The sequence below is a fragment of the Motacilla alba genome, chromosome 3 (genome assembly GCF_015832195.1).
Source record: "Motacilla alba alba isolate MOTALB_02 chromosome 3, Motacilla_alba_V1.0_pri, whole genome shotgun sequence".
Classification (NCBI taxonomy): domain Eukaryota; kingdom Metazoa; phylum Chordata; class Aves; order Passeriformes; family Motacillidae; genus Motacilla; species Motacilla alba.
The window spans coordinates 65,718,751-65,734,453 of NC_052018.1; the positions used below are offsets into that span (position 1 = coordinate 65,718,751).

Genomic DNA, 15,703 nt, shown 5'->3' on the forward strand with positions numbered 1-15,703 from the left:
TTTAGGGATGGATTTTCTGACACTCCTGGTGGTAGAAGTACATCTGTTGAACTGCTATATACTTTGTTGTCAAAAATAGATTTGTTGCTATTGAGAAATACATGGAATATTTTGGTGTGCAGACCAGACCTACCACATATGTTGTCATAAGATCAAGAGGCATCGATGTCAATCATTTATTGATTCAGTCATGGCATAAATATTGAACACACAGAAAATCACTCCTTGATGAATATCTTCATCAAAATTCCTGGCACACAGGGGGCTGTGCCATTTCCCAATGCTGGAGCAACCACATGGAGTGGCTGAGGAGTCCCCGATAATGTTTTTGCCAGGAAGCTCACATCTGCACAGCTGCAGATGTACTTTTCCTGGCTCTGAGATGTGAGATCGGAGCCAGACATGTCAGTGCTGCCCTTTGGCCACTGTCAAGGCCAAAAGCTTTGCTGCTTCACTGTCAGCGGGGTGCCAAAGCTGAGGCCAGCAGGCCATCCAAATCTGCCTCTCACTCTGCCGCCTCACAGCCTGCTTTGGCAGCGGCTGACACAGTGCTCCTGCAGAGCTTGTACACAGGCAGCTGTGCAAGCACGGCTGCCTTGCCCTCAGCGGCTGCTGCTTTTGGATGCGCTCAGTGCGTGCACAGCCTCGGCCTCTCTCCTCCGTGTCGCACCTGCCACTGCTCCATCTGTGCCCATGTGCCTCCCCTTGTGCTTCCCCTTCTCATCCCGGCTTCCCCTCCCAACAACCAGGACCTGGTGTGGTGGGGAGCCTGCCCTGCCATCAGCCTGCCCTGGGAGCCAGGGTGGCTCAGCTGCCAGGCTGCCGCAGCCCCGTCCAGGCCAGCATGGCTGACCTGCTGGCTCTGCCCTGTGCCAGGGCGTGGCACCAGCGCCAGCTCCCCTTGGCCACTTTGCTGGCGCCCAGCTTCTCTGTGGGCTTTGGGCCTTGGGGAGACAATTTGGGAAAACACAAGGGGCCGGGAGGAAGCAGGGCTTGTCCAGCTTCCCTGGCACATGCAGGGGCCCGCAGGTATTTTGTGGGCCTTTGACTGAGGGCCGCTCCTCGCCCTCAGTGCATTTTACCAGGGACATTTATTTGAGGAGAGAGCAGCTGAAGCCATGATGGAATGACATGCCTGGGTTCAAGCTGTTTTGAGCTGAGAACAGAAGGGTGCTGGGACCTTCTGGATGGCAGTATGACTTGTGAGTACCCAGAAGCCATTCCTCAGGATCTATCTGTAAGCCCTGGATGTAGAGGAGGCAAAATGTCAAAGTCTGGGACTGTAATGTTTGGGAAAAAACTCCAATATTTTAATTTTTCTCCATGATTTGTCTTTTTTTTTTTCTATTTCTTAGCCTGGCAAAAGGTCCTTCTGTTTTCCCTCCATCGAGCAATTTTACAGGTCTGTGTAGCTGCACTGCCCTCATCTCCTCAAGGGTGCTTTAAGGAGTGCATCAGGAGTGCTGCAAGGGCCTCCTGCCAATCCTGAGGCCTCCCCCATTAGGTCCTGGAGCACAGGAGGTGACCTGGGAGCATTCCTGAATGTGGACATGGGTGGGGGTATGGGAGGACTCAACCTGTCCAAGGTGCCATCCCTGGGGTGCAGCCTCGCAGAGCTGCACAGCTGCAGACCTGTGGGCAGTATCTCTCTACCTCACGAGTTCAGGATTATCACTTTCTCCTACTTGCATTTGGCCATTTTTTTCTAGTTCTCAAGACTGCCCTTCCAGAGTTCATTCTTTTATATTATCTCTGTGGGAGCTGTGTAAAGTAAACTCCTAATTTGTTCTTTTCTTGTGGTAATTCAGCTTTTACATTGATTTCCTGTACTAGCTCTGCCTGTATTCCCAACATTAAATCACCTTGTCATATGCAGATACTATGATAGCCTTTGGGAAAAGGTATTTCAAATGTTTCACCATTCAGCAGCAGACATGACATTTAACATTGTGAAACTCAAACATTTATGTTATGTTAATCCTTGCAGTTATGAACTCAATTGGAAATGCTGGTATGAGTATCTCTCCTCAACTTTATAACTGAGAGTACCTTTCACACTCAGGATTTGAATTTGTTTGTTGTTTTGAATTTATATCACATATTATGAAATTATATTCATTTTCATGAAAACCTTTGATAGACATGTACACCAAGGCAGTCACTGTTTTTCTTAAACATATTTAATTTAAACTACAATTATTTCTAAAATAAGATAATATTCTTCTGAATAGTAAGTCTACAGTATTCAAGGATTTGATAAAGCATGCATCAAAAAATTATCTTCTGGTTTGTAAAAAACTGCAGGATTGTATTCCAATTAGATAACAGAGTTTCTCTTGTGATGGATAAGATAGGATTAGGTATAGTTTTTTAGACAAAAGACTAAGATTTATTTTATTATTTTATTGATAGTGCAGGTTATTGGGAAGTGGTCAGAGTATTGCTGACTCTTTATGGAGCATCTCATGATGTTTGGCCTTCTAAGTGCCAGCCCATAAAAACATATAATTTGTGAGTATCTTGAGTCACTAAAATAAAATAGCCATCTTTAACTCTCAAAATCATAAAGAAAGGTCAGAAACTGATTGCTATATGTCCTCAGGTTCAGAAAGCAGATAACCAGTAGAAATATGATTTTAAATTTTCCTTAATTCCTTTATGTTCAAATCCTCATAGTAGGGTACTTGTATGCATGATTTTTGATTGCTCAAGGTTTTAAGTCTTGTGCTTGAATGTGAGCTAACCTAATTGCAAAACTGCCAAAGCATGAGCAGAACTGCGGATATGCTTCTTTCCTTCTTATGAAATTTCTGCTCATATTAAAAGAAAGGGAATATTGTTCTCCTACTTTGATGTCACTTCTGGGTATCCTTGCTATAACCACTTTTGGAAATTATGTTACTAAGTGTAATAGTCACAGCAAGCTTAAACCAAAAAGAAATTATTATAGGAGTTGAAACTTTATTCTTATATTTACTTTCCCCGGACTCATCAAGAAACACACACAAGAAGTGTGAGACTTTTTTCTACCCATGCCAACCAAAAGAACCAACCAACAGTTAATGCTAGGCATTACTACATTAATTTTAATATTTTCTGAAGAAAACTGGAAGCCCCTTGCTGATAAGTCATGAACAGAAAGGTGAAGTTCAGCAAGCAAATTTGTTACAAGTAGTGTGTGTCAGCTAGGTTTGGAACTGAAATAGCTTCATTAGAATATAAACCTCTCAAACTCCTCAATAGATACATCATAAATAATCACTGGGTATATGCTTTAAATACATTTAGGGAAAAACCAGCATGATACCACATTTTGGCATTTGTCTTATTAGGGAAGTGTCATTTAGCATTAGTAGTCTCATTACTTCAGGCTGACTTCACCTGTGGCTGTATTTCTGACAAGAATATCAAGTAGTTGTTCAAGGTATTGCACCTGCTGCTTTCAGGATGAAGGCTTAAATATAAGCACCTAACTGTGTGGTAGAATTGTACCTTTTTCTGTGTCTTCTTTACCAAGGTAACACATCACTGTGGTGAGCTATTGACAAAATGTAATTACTTTGTAATTAATGACAAGAACTAACCTAGCATTTAATAAAATTATGTGAGTTTTCTTATTTGAAATATAATCTCATTTCTCTAATTATGTTCGGCATAGTGTATTGTTTAATGGATGTAATAATCATCTAATTCAGCATTTCAGCTTTTTTTTTTTTTTTTTTTTTTGAAAAAACCCAAATCCTTGTACTCAATTTTGGTTAGGAAAACCTAGGAAATGAGAAAAAGACAGTCTGGCCTTAACAGCTCACTTTCTGCATTTCTAGAAGGGCCTGAAGAAAACAGGCTGTAAGCACAGATGGCTGAGATCTGTAGTGTACTAAAGATTACTCAGTTCATTCATTTAACATATCCTTCTGGCCTTTGTAAGGCTAGAGTGCAGATGCTTGGAAAGAATCCAGAAAACTTTCCTAAGCTTAAATGAAGACAGAGTGCTTGCGCTGTATTTTCAATTTCAAATAATGAGTTTTCTTCTCCGTATCTAAAGGATGAGAAAGCCCCCATCCAATACAAAGTCCTTTTGACAATGTCAAAGATGAACATGTAGAGAAATGTAAGGGAAACACTGACTTCCAGAGAGCCATGGGTTGGACTGGAAGGCAAGATGATGGTGGTAAGGAGAACTTTGATATTGATGCATGGTAGCAGACTAAAAGCAACTTTAGAACTGAGGAGATGGGCAGCTGGACCCAATCTAAGGGGTAGGAAGCAGTAACCTATCCTGCTGGTCTGCAGGAGAGGGGAAAACCTCTAGTGAGTAGCATTGATGTTCAACCTGCATTAAACTGTCCTCAGGGGCCAATGTTTGCAGGACTTGTTTCTCTCTTCAAAGCCACTGTACCTAGAGAAATTGAAATAGACACTTCAGCATTCTTTATAAAGCATGTTTTGGGTTGTTCCTTCCTCTGTAAACCGCTTAGAATGAAATAAGTGGTAGATGTTTTCCTTTTAAGCTTTGCAGTTTGACTGAGATTTTAGGTTGTGTCAAGTTTGTAATTTTGATGTTTTCTCTACTGTTGTGTCCTGACTGATAACAGAATCAGAGCCCACATCCATGCAGCATTCTAGCTATTGTAAAATAGCCAGTACTTTAGGGTTTGTGAAGTACCCTCATAGGCTACCTTCTTTGAAGTTGTCCCTTAAAAATACCTGAGGTGAAATTTACTGAGCAAAGGAAGCATTCTCAATGTAATTTTCTATCTGAACTCTGAAAAGAAATTGTGTGGTAAAGGACTTTAGGTAGCAAATCAACATTAGGTGTAGAGAGTTCACTGAAAAAGAAAAAACAAATCTGACTTGAAAGAACTTATAAATGTAAAATGTAGACCCTCCTGACATCAGTGGGATAGCCTTGAAAAAGATATTCTGGGGAAATATGGAAGTGTTGGATCCTTTCCCTTTTCTCAGTGACAAGTCTGGCAGAGGCTGCATGGTGTCAGCTCGATGGCCTGGGAAGCTGTGTGCCAGCAAGGATGCTTTTCATGAGCACAGCATTTATGTTCGGGATAGACCACAATAACACACACTGGCAGATACATTTCTACAACTTTTCTGGTTTTTTGTCAGTCTGATACCTTCAGGGAATAATTATGGACTTTGGCTTTTATTTGTAGCTCTCCCAATCGAAGGTGTGGACAAATTGATGTGAATGGTTGAATTATTACAGCTTAGAAAGTGACTGCTTGTCATTTCAGATTCATTAGCTGATTCTGTACGTGCTCCCAACTTGTTACTAACATACTAGCTTAAATCTGATGGCTGAAATTTTTTAGTTTGTAATCAACTAACAGCATACACATGGTTATTCAATATGATACTTGTAACAAATCCATTAAAAGTAGAGAACTCAATTTTTTTTCTTGTTTACTGAAAAAGCTACTCAAAAATGCCCCTGTGGCATAGGGAGGCATACTGTATTATAGGAGAGAAAACTGATGGTCTTTCTGCCTATTTTTTTTGTTCAGTGGTCCCAAACTTTCCTGTCTTTTCAGATTTGTATTTGACTACTGTATAGTTACTGTCTTATCTAATATTATCACTAGTTTTTACAAATTACTTATTGCAATATATCAGGGACTAACTTAACAATCAGATCATGTCCTTGCCCTCCTCTTCCCAAATAATTTACCTTTGAGACAGTGAAGATTTTAAAAAGTTATTGCTTGCTGGTATGTCATGCAGTCCTCTTGTTCTCACTTTACTTTCTCTGCCAAAAAGTCGTTAATTAGTTGAGTAAAAGAGATGTCTTGCAGTGAATCAATACTGAGCAATGAAACAGACTTCATACCTCCAGCAAGGTATTCGCACGCCTGGGAGAGATGAAAAAGCAGATCATAACATTAAGAGAGGAAAGAAGAGGACAAAAAATAGTTTCTCACTTGTTAATTTGAAAAGGGGAACTTTCTTGCAATATGACTTTGTGGCACCTTGCAGCGAAACTGGAGTTTGTGGTTTTCTTATTTGGAGCATTACCTTTGTTGTGTGCTGGTAGGGTATTTGGGAGTTTGTGTGTGCTTACTTTTGATCCAGGTTGTGGTTGCCATGGTTTAGAGGAATAAATGCAACAAATTAAGCCCCTAGTGGTGAGCAACAGGTGACCTCACCTGAAGAGATTACTCACGGCTGAGGTGGGTGAAGTAACTCTTGCTCTCTGCCTTTTGTCATTTTAAGTGCATTGGAGGATTCTTCCAGGCAGAGTTCTCTGCTGAAGGTTTTGTCAGTTTTGTAGGTGTTTCTCCAAACGGGTCTTAAAAATGTAGTTGGTATTTCCTAATGACACTTAAAGCAGAGCAACAAAGAACAGTCTCAGTCTTTCTTTTCAGCATTATGGTCTTTAAGATTTTTTAAAAAATGGTGATTAGCCTATATTTCAAGAAAATGTTCTGCTCAGCTCAAATATGAATGATTCATATTTCCTTATGTTATTGCCCAAATAAATCAATGGCTGATATCATTCAAATATAGAGATTAAGTGGGACACATTATTTTGTTTTTAAGTCCCCTGAAAACACAACACACTGTTATATGGCTTGGGAAGACCCACACAGACATTCTGTGTATCCCTTAAGAAAACAGTCTCTAAGATTCTTATAAGCACCTCATTGCTGAGCTGTTTCTGCTCCGTTTCATAAATGAAAAACAAATGGTTCTCTTTATCAAGAGAATGGGGACAAATTTGCCAAACAGCTGTACAGTAATAAAAAAAAGAACATAAACCTTTTAGATGGAGCTCATGGGTTCTGCTCCCCACACTACCAAAGTGTTAATACAACCAAAGAGTGGTAGTTTCAGTATAGCTGTGGCACAAAAGTAATACTTACTGGCTTGCAGGAGCAATTTATGAGGCTGAATTTTTTGTTAATTTCTCCTTAATTTCTCCTTTTGAATATCTTCTTTTGATTAAGATAACATCTCTGACTTCTACTACGGCACCTTATTGTTTTTTATTAAGATATTTAAGGCATGTAATGCAATGAGTGAGAATAATTACCACTATATGTAATTCTCAGCAGTATCTTTAGATATGCGGATCCCTCTCAGAAATGGCCTCATCTTGAATTTTCTCAGTGGTGAAGCAAAGCTTCCTTTTGCACTGAAAGAAAAGTGTTATAAAAATCCTCTTGGTGAAATTGCAGTCATTATAGGTTTAGAATTTACCTTTATACTGCTGTACAGACTCTGAATGAAGCATATAAGGAACATATGTGGTTTTTTGATTAGGGTACAAGTGGAACTGACCTTAAAAAAGGTTAAAAAATGGCAAGGGCTGTTTGAGCCCCAATTGTAGGGCTCAAAGTATGTTACTGTCTCACCTAGTTTTGGGTAGAGGTCAGAAAGAAAATCACAATAATAATTATTTTGCCTTTCAGAGCTGATCCTGGTAGCAAAAGGCAGTTTCAGATAAGATTAGATCTTTTATTCAATGGCTCTTTCAAAGGAAGAAAGGTCTTAGCCTGAGGCCCTGATGTAACTCTTCACTGACTACAATCACGAAGAGATTTCTTTCATTACAGGTTTCCCCTCTCAGCTGTCTGAGTATGGACTGAAATGGATGAACCCACCAAGCTGGTACAGATGGCTGTGTTCTTGGCTATTGCACAGAATTAATTGGTGTTTTCTTTTCCATATATTCCCTTACATTGTCCATACCGCGGTAGCTGAGTGCATCGAACAATCTATAAAGCATATGTCACACGTTCTTTTTCTCTCTGATCTTTTTCCCTGGAGGGGAAAGATGTGCAGCATGTTGTCTTGCTTTGGGAGCATGGCAAATGAATTTTAAGAGAACCTACAGGGTCACCAAGTTTCATCTCTGGCTGTTGCAGAAACCTAATTTACATAATGATCTTGTGAGCTGAGCAAGCTCCAGTCAAACATCAGACTTCTTTGTGCTGCTACTGGACAGCTGTTATGCTACTTTGATAAAAGAATTGGAAATCTTTCCTTTAGAGCTGCAGATTTTCTGCCTTGTTTTTTGTCTATTCCATCTTGTATTCATGTTGTTCTTGATCTTAATTAGCTTTTTCCCTTCTAGACTCTCTGTCACACTTACTGAATTTATAGACATCAATTTTTCTCTCAGCATATGTTTTGATAGGCTGTTGTCCTGTTAGTATGGGTTTGACTGTGTTTGAGATAATTGTTATTTCATCAAAAGTAAAGCTGAGAAAAATCATTCCAAATGGATTTATTTTTTTCATTTCTTGCAACCATTAACTTGAACTACAGAAAAATTAGTGCTTTACTGATGTATGACAAAACCCTTCCTTAAAGTTTGGGTAAGAAACCTGCTGTATTTTTTTTTTTTAATATGCACTGCCTAAACATCTAATAGGATTCAGTTTAGTCCCTCTCTAGGTAAGACTTTAAGAATAACCCTACTGGTTTCGAGGAAGTCTCTGTTGAACAAAGTTCCGCATGAAATTGGGAAATATATCCTGCTGAAAAATAAAGTTCTTGCTAATGGCAAGTCAGGGGTGAGGTTGTCCTGCCTCAGTCTGGGACCTGAGGCAAGTTATCAAAGCAGCACAGCTCAAACTGTACTGCCTTGGAGTGAGTCCCTTGGTGTCTGCAGGTCCTGGCCTATAAATACCTGCAAATCTCCATCTAGGTCATTCTCAGCGTATGACAAGGCCACAGTGTTTACCAAAGTACAGAGTTGTGGGATTGGGCTGCTTGGTGGTGAGTTCCCACAAGGCATAGATCTTCCTCTCCTCCCCACACCCATGTAGGACTGCTGCTCTGGAGTACCTCTGGCTCACAGAAAAAAAGCAGAATTGACCTGATTGCTGAATTTGATGTTGAGTCACAGGCTAGAAAAGAGGCCATTCTGCTGTGCTTCAAATTTATGAGAAACTAGGGCAGCTCAGTGCAAAGGGCTGGGAACTTCAGTTTTGTGTTTGACACTAGACCTGTCAGGTTTGTCTGCAACTTAGTATGACAATGACTGTCACAGTGTCTGCATAGTTTTGATCTGTGGCAAATGATCCATGCTTTTGGAAAAATGCACGTATTTCTACTGGGTTTATACAGAGTGCCTGAACTGTCTCTTGCTGCATTTTCTTTCTCATGGCTGTACTTTTGAGGAGCTTGAATTTTTTTTTTGTGAAGAAATTTAGGCTTATTCAGAAGTCCTCCTCTTTGCAATTTACAGCTTCAAACAATGGCTGGAAGCAGGAAAGTGGGACCTCTTCAATCATCCCTTGCTTGAAAAGGTCTGGGTCTAGAAGTGATGAGCATATCTGATTTTACTCCCTCATAAGATGAAAGAAACATTATGGATATGGGTAACATCAAATTAATGATTCTCTTTTTGAACCATTTCTTGTTACTGTTAATAGATATGGAGTTTTTTTAATCCATCTGTTCCTCTTACGTTATGGGTGTTCATCATAAGTCCTGTGCTCATGTCAGGCATAAAATATTCAAAGAAAACTTGGGGTTTCACCTGTTTCCATAGCAGAAGGCACTCTGAGTTTTGTAAAACTGTTGTTTTGGCTTGCTGAATGTATAAATAGAAGTGAATTTGAGAATCAGTTTTTATATATAATTTGGACCACACAGATGAAATATTTCTGTCTTGGAAAAGGTTATTTCTGAAGTTCTTTCAGTTAGAAAGTCTCCTATTCTAAGAGACACATCATCAAGCCTAAATTTTAGCTGTCATGAACATTGCTTGGTCAAATCAGTGAGACTTTGAAAATGTTACCAGATCAGTGTTTTAAATATGCATCCATCTTTCATTTGTTTTTGTGAACATGGACTGCATGTTAGACAGACAGCTTGGAATTAAATCCTTTTTTCCCTTTCCTATTACTGTTTTCCTAAATTAGCTCGGCTGTGGGTTTTGCCATAGAAATGTTTATAAAACTTCACTCTTACTGTCTGATCTATTCCCTTTTCTACCTATCCATTCCTTGTTTAACATCTCCTTTACTCTTCATTGTTATGTCAATGTAAAAAAAGAAACTTCCAGTTCTGTTAAGAACTGTCTTCTCCAGCTGTGTTAAGACCTACTGATACCTGGATATCCTGTTGCTCCACTAAATTCCAATCAGATTCACTTTGATGGATCTCTTTTGATCTTCCTTCTGCTAATGCTGCTTGATTTTGGAGGTAGAAACTATCACTTTCGCATCACAATTCAATTGGTTGAATGCATGATATAATCTTTTTTTTTTTTTTAATAGGAAATTATGGGGAAAGCGGAATGGAAGCCTTCAAAGAGTTGGCTGCCCAGGAGGGTCTGTGCATTGCTCACTCTGACAAGATCTACAGCAACGCGGGCGAGAAAAGCTTTGATCGCCTGCTGCGCAAGCTGCGAGAGAGGCTGCCCAAGGCGAGAGTGGTGGTGTGCTTCTGTGAGGGCATGACGGTCAGGGGCATCCTCATCGCCATGCGGCGCCTGGGAGTGCTCGGCGAGTTCCTGCTGATTGGAAGGTAAGGCTCTGTCTGTCCTCTCCCTCTTGTCCTGTAGGCAGGCCTTTGCTTTCAGAACTGCGCGGCTTAGGCTACTGGTGATTTCCATATTTTATTGTCTGTGGCATGAAAAGAAGTGGCAAGATGGTAGAGCAGATTCTCACGAAGGAGATATGAAGATGTATGTCAGCTTGATCAGTAGTGATAGCTTCTGCTGAACTAAATGTTAATTACTAACTCTTTTATATAGATATGGCATGCTGTTTTTGTGCTTTTGCACACTCTGGAGGAATGTTTCATGCACAGATTTTTAGACCCCAAGTAGGGAGTGAAGAATTCTGGTCTCAGTATGTGATCTGTGGCATGTGACAAAATTTTATGCATTTGAGTAAAGATGACCCCTCATAATTTGAAATTCCAGTTGCCAAGTGTTTTTGATTATAGGAACTTTTTTCCAGGGTTATGATTGCAACCTTGCATTCTCACCTGTACACTTTGCTCTGATCTTTGCTGTTGAAAGCTGGGGCACTCATATTATGCAGGCTGGTTTGGTTTTTAAAACGTCAGACCTGCTGATGGCTAAATGAGTATGTATGTGTGTTTTTATATCACCAGAGTAACAGTGCAGGTGTGTGTTGGACAGAAAAGGGCTGTTTTTATCAAAATGAGAATGGCTGCTTTGCTCTACTAGAGTTTCTCTTACATGTAATCACTGAAATATGGTAAATGTAGTTTTATCACATACTTTAGCCACAGTTCCATTTTTTTGTGATATTTCTTATTTTGAGGCTTCCTTGACTTTTGCCTTGATTTCTGCAATGTCTTTGTCCATTTTTCTGTCTTGATGAACATTACTGAAATGATGAGGATGGATATTTTCTGTCTTCCATGTTGGATTGATAATGTCTGCTTTAATCCTTCTATTTACTGTCTGTTTCTTTATTTGTAATTTTAACATTCCTTGAAGGAATGTTTAAATTCATTCTTTCAAGGCCTTTGTCAGTAGTTTCCATGCCTACTTAGCTTCTGCTGTCATTTGATCCTGACTTCTTTTTGTCCTGTTCTTTATCTGAAGTTTTTGTGTCTGTGTTTGTGACTGAGATCCTCTCCTTTTGCTCTGTGCTGTGGTATTGTCTTCCCCTGACTGTATTGCTCCTCAACACCCACAGTTATGATTTCTACAAGTCAGATACCTATTTTGGCCTGAGGAATAGACTGAAAGCTTTAAGTCAATCTCATAATTTTTGTTGTTGCAGTCCTTGTTTGCCATGTATTTGAAGCTGAGGTGCTAGAGTATCTCCTGAAGGTTGTGAAGATAAGATGTAGCACATTTGGACAATTTTTAGCACTAAAATGAAACAAACAGTAAGGCTGTATTTAAAACGGTGTGTTCCAGATTGTGCACGTGTGGTTCAAGTGCATCATTTAGTTTACATCAGTTGAAATGAATAATGGAAGGCTTTGGGAGTGACACATTTCATGTATGGGTTTTCAATGAATAGAAGAAACTGAAAATAATCAAATTAGTTTCAGTGACAGCATCCTCAGTCTTTCAGTAAACACCCTGAAGCTTTGGGCAATGCTGTGCTTTCTTCATGTATTGTCACTGTAGCAGAGTCTCATTGTTCACTGATTTTGGTGCTCCCTCTTGATGGTGATCATACTGAGAACCAAAAAAATTAAACCTCCTACATTAAGCCAGAAACCTTGGTTTCCTATTAGACCACTCAATCCCCTACTCCTTGGATAAGTGGAATATTTAAGCTTTAAATTTTGACTTTGAGGCCTTACCAAACATAACACTGGTCCATATATTTCAGTAGTTTTTCTTAGAATTTGTCCAACAGTGTAGTTCTGACCTTTTTGTCAGAAATGCCCACCTATTAAATGGAATAATGGAATTTCTTTGGAAAAATCACTGTGTATTTTTCATGTAGATTTTCACACACCCTTCCTTCATCATGGTAGTTGAGTATGGGAGACTCCTTTTTAGGGCTGAATGGGTTCTGTCAATTGTAAAACAGGCTGGTTATTGCTTTGCATAGTCTAGATTGTGCACGACAGCTGGTTGAAATGAAAAGTATTATAGGGCTTGCACATGTTCTTATGTGCTTGCAGAACTAAAAGAAAAGAAATTTTCTTGAATTGTCCTAATTAAGTGATTTTAAAAAATGGCAAATTAGCAAACTTGTGAATAAGTAAGTTGCAGTGGAACTGCAGTGCTATGAATTTGGTCATCTATATACAAACAGGAACCAAGGCACACATTAATGTTACTTTGATGTGCTATTCAGTCTTTTTTATTCAAGTACCCAGCTAAGCAAAAAACTAAGAGCCTTTTAAGAACATTCTCTTAATTGAGGGAAGTGAGAGTGAATGTGAAATCAAGATTTTTTTTTTCAATAACAAGATAAACAAAGACTTTAGTTAGCCCACAGGTTTATTACAGCCACATTTTATCAACCCCATACTCTGCTCTGACTCACTGTGAAAAGGGAGCCTTTACAGAGGAACACCTGGCTAAATAGTACTCTTCCTGCTACATCTTCAATACTGCTATTTGTCAAAGTAGACAGGAACAGCTTGGCGTAACTAAATTCATGCTATCAGAAAGAGAGCTGGGAACTGAATTTGACTTCTGTTTAATCCTAAATACAGTCTCCTTTACTACTGGAAGTGGGAGTCTGTTATTTTAGTAAGAAGGGAATTCCTCTCTCTGAATCTGGAGGGAGCTGGAATTAAAACAGTACAATAGATGAGGTTACAATCCTGCCTGAGGCAGAATGGCAGATATTCTGAAATCGATAGTGTTGAAATGTAGCAGAGAATAGTGAGAAAATTTATTAAACTACAAAATGATGATGATAAATTTTAAAAGGGAGTGATAATGAAAGGCAAAGAAGGCAAAACTTGGTCATGGCTTCTTGTATAAAAAGAAATAATAGAATATAGTTGGAGCAAGCAAAGGCAAAAATTATGCAAAAAATTTAACTGTACTCTTGGGGGAATTCAGGTGATAGCTCTTGTAGCAGAAATTAGTTTTGATGTGAAGAGATTATGTAGGAAGATGCTCAACCTTATGTGTCTAATCATGTTTATGGAGGCCACTGGGTTTTATATTACTTAATAAGCATCAATTAGATTTTGTGAGAATTTTGGAAGATTGATGAATCTCCTATATATCCCCTGAGATCATGCATCAAGAAAAGGCATGTAACTGACTTTTCAGCATCTTTGTATTCAGTATGGGTAATGCAAAGCAGATGAAAAACAAATGAAAGAACCAATTTTAGGAGATGCTCTGAGGTCATTGGAGAAGATAAATTTTTAGCTGAATAGTTGGAAATTAAAATGCTCTTTCACGATTTGTTCTCAAACTCCTACACTCAATGGTTTGTGTAAAAGTATGAGGAACTTTACAAAGGAAGGGTTATATTAGTGTACATGCTGGTTTTCAGTACAGTCCTTTCTAAAGGACTAGGTACTGCTTTACTTCTGGCTTTCTAGTGTTTTATAGTCTCCATTAATGCTGCTGTATGGGCTGCTGTATGGGCTGCTGTATGGGCTGTTGCAGAACTATACATTTTAAGTGTCAGTAGAGCAATCTTTCAAAGTTTGAATGCTTAGCAGTGAAGGTATGGTTGGATTCTCTGCTGTCAACCCATTTTGAAGGGCAAGTCTGTTCTTTCTATGTATCTAACAAAACTCCTTTAGCATAGGATGATGGAGCTTTCAGAGCACCTACTCCGGTTGAAATTTTTCTGACTGCTCCCTCTTCAAAAGCCAATATAAATAATGGCTTTGGCATTTAAATTCACACTTTCTAAAATATTGACAAGGCATTATCACTGTAAACTGTTTGGTCCTATTATCTGATATTTCTAGATAGGTGGAACTTGATTGCATCCAAGTGCAAGAGTAAACAACTTGTTGACAGAGAAATGTGACCTGATGTGGTCAATCCCTGGGCAGGGTGTGTGGGAGGATTTTGGCAGATGCCGAGGGCAGATATCACCTTCCAAGGCCTGGGATTTTATGGCAGAACACACATGTAATCCCACTGAATTGGTACAGCATTTGACAGAGGAATGCTTTGCCTACCCCAGCCAGACCCCTCCGTTCCTTAGCACTGAGACTATGGAGCTTTTTTAGCTCCATCACAGCAGAGGAAGGAGAGCCTCTGCACTTGAGGACACTATGGCTAAGACAGGCACCCAAATCCTTTCTTATGATTATTGTGCGCAATAATCATAAAAAAGTCAAAAAGTAGTAGCAGAGATTGACAGGTCCATAACATCATTTAGTGAGGGAGGAGGAAGAATCTGGTCAGGAAGCTTGCCTTTCTGCAAGGAAGAAGGAGAAGGAAGTGACCAAAGTTTCTCTCTTTGAATCTATTTTAATTTGCAAGAAATTGTTTTAATTTGCCCCAAGTTGAGTCTCTTGCCTGTAATGGTAATCTCCCTTTCTGTATTTTAACTTGTGAGATTTTTTCTCTCTGTTTTCTGCCTTTGTTCTCTTCAGTAGGGTAGCTGGCAAGTGGCTGGGTGAGCATTTGGCTGCTGACCAAGGTTACAGGTGACATAGCTTGCAGTGCCAAAAGCATGATGTTATGTATTTATCTTTCATCCAGTTCTGACATCACAAATAACGTAAGAGTATCACAAGTACCACCTCACATATGTGGCTAAGAAGACTGCCTGCTTCTTGCTCCCTGATGAGTCCCTGGTGCTAGTGGCTCATGCATTAATTATCAAATGACTGAGAATGTTCAACTGTTCATAGAATATTCTTCATAAGGGAGATGACCATCAGAGGATATGACTGCTCTTCTAAATTTGACTAGCTGCTTCCAAAGCAGCTGAAATGTTTTGCAGGACCAATGTGTTTAATTCCATTACGAAAAAAAATTTGCTATTTTTAGGTACTTAAGAGATTACAAAGAAATCAGTAAGAACCAACAATGTGTTGTCAATGGGGGAAAAACCCTGCCTGTGCTAGCACAGATTATCTAGGATAACTTTGGGCCTTATAAAATTGACAAAATTAGTAGATATGCCAACTTGTTATGAATGGGAATGTGTTAAGAAAACTGGTAGCAATCCAGCACTGCCAAATGCGTATGACTGATCCCAAACCATTCATATTCTGCGTGCTGTTCTTTGAGAGGGCAGTCTGGGTGGTAAAACTTGGTGGTTTGAAAGTACAAAGTAGAGATGACAAGACAATT

The 15,703-nt window shown here is 39.4% G+C and overlaps 1 protein-coding gene across 6 annotated transcripts in view; it reads left to right on the forward strand.

Annotated features, from left to right (window-relative positions):
- Positions 1-15,703, forward strand: part of GRM1 (glutamate metabotropic receptor 1) — a 180,220-nt gene that overhangs the window by 25,953 nt on the left and 138,564 nt on the right. For all 6 annotated transcript variants that reach the window (XM_038132729.1, XM_038132733.1, XM_038132735.1 and 3 more), the window contains exon 3: positions 10,248-10,497. In XM_038132729.1, coding sequence (XP_037988657.1) covers positions 10,248-10,497 — 250 coding nt within the window. The remainder of the gene's footprint in view (positions 1-10,247; positions 10,498-15,703) is intronic.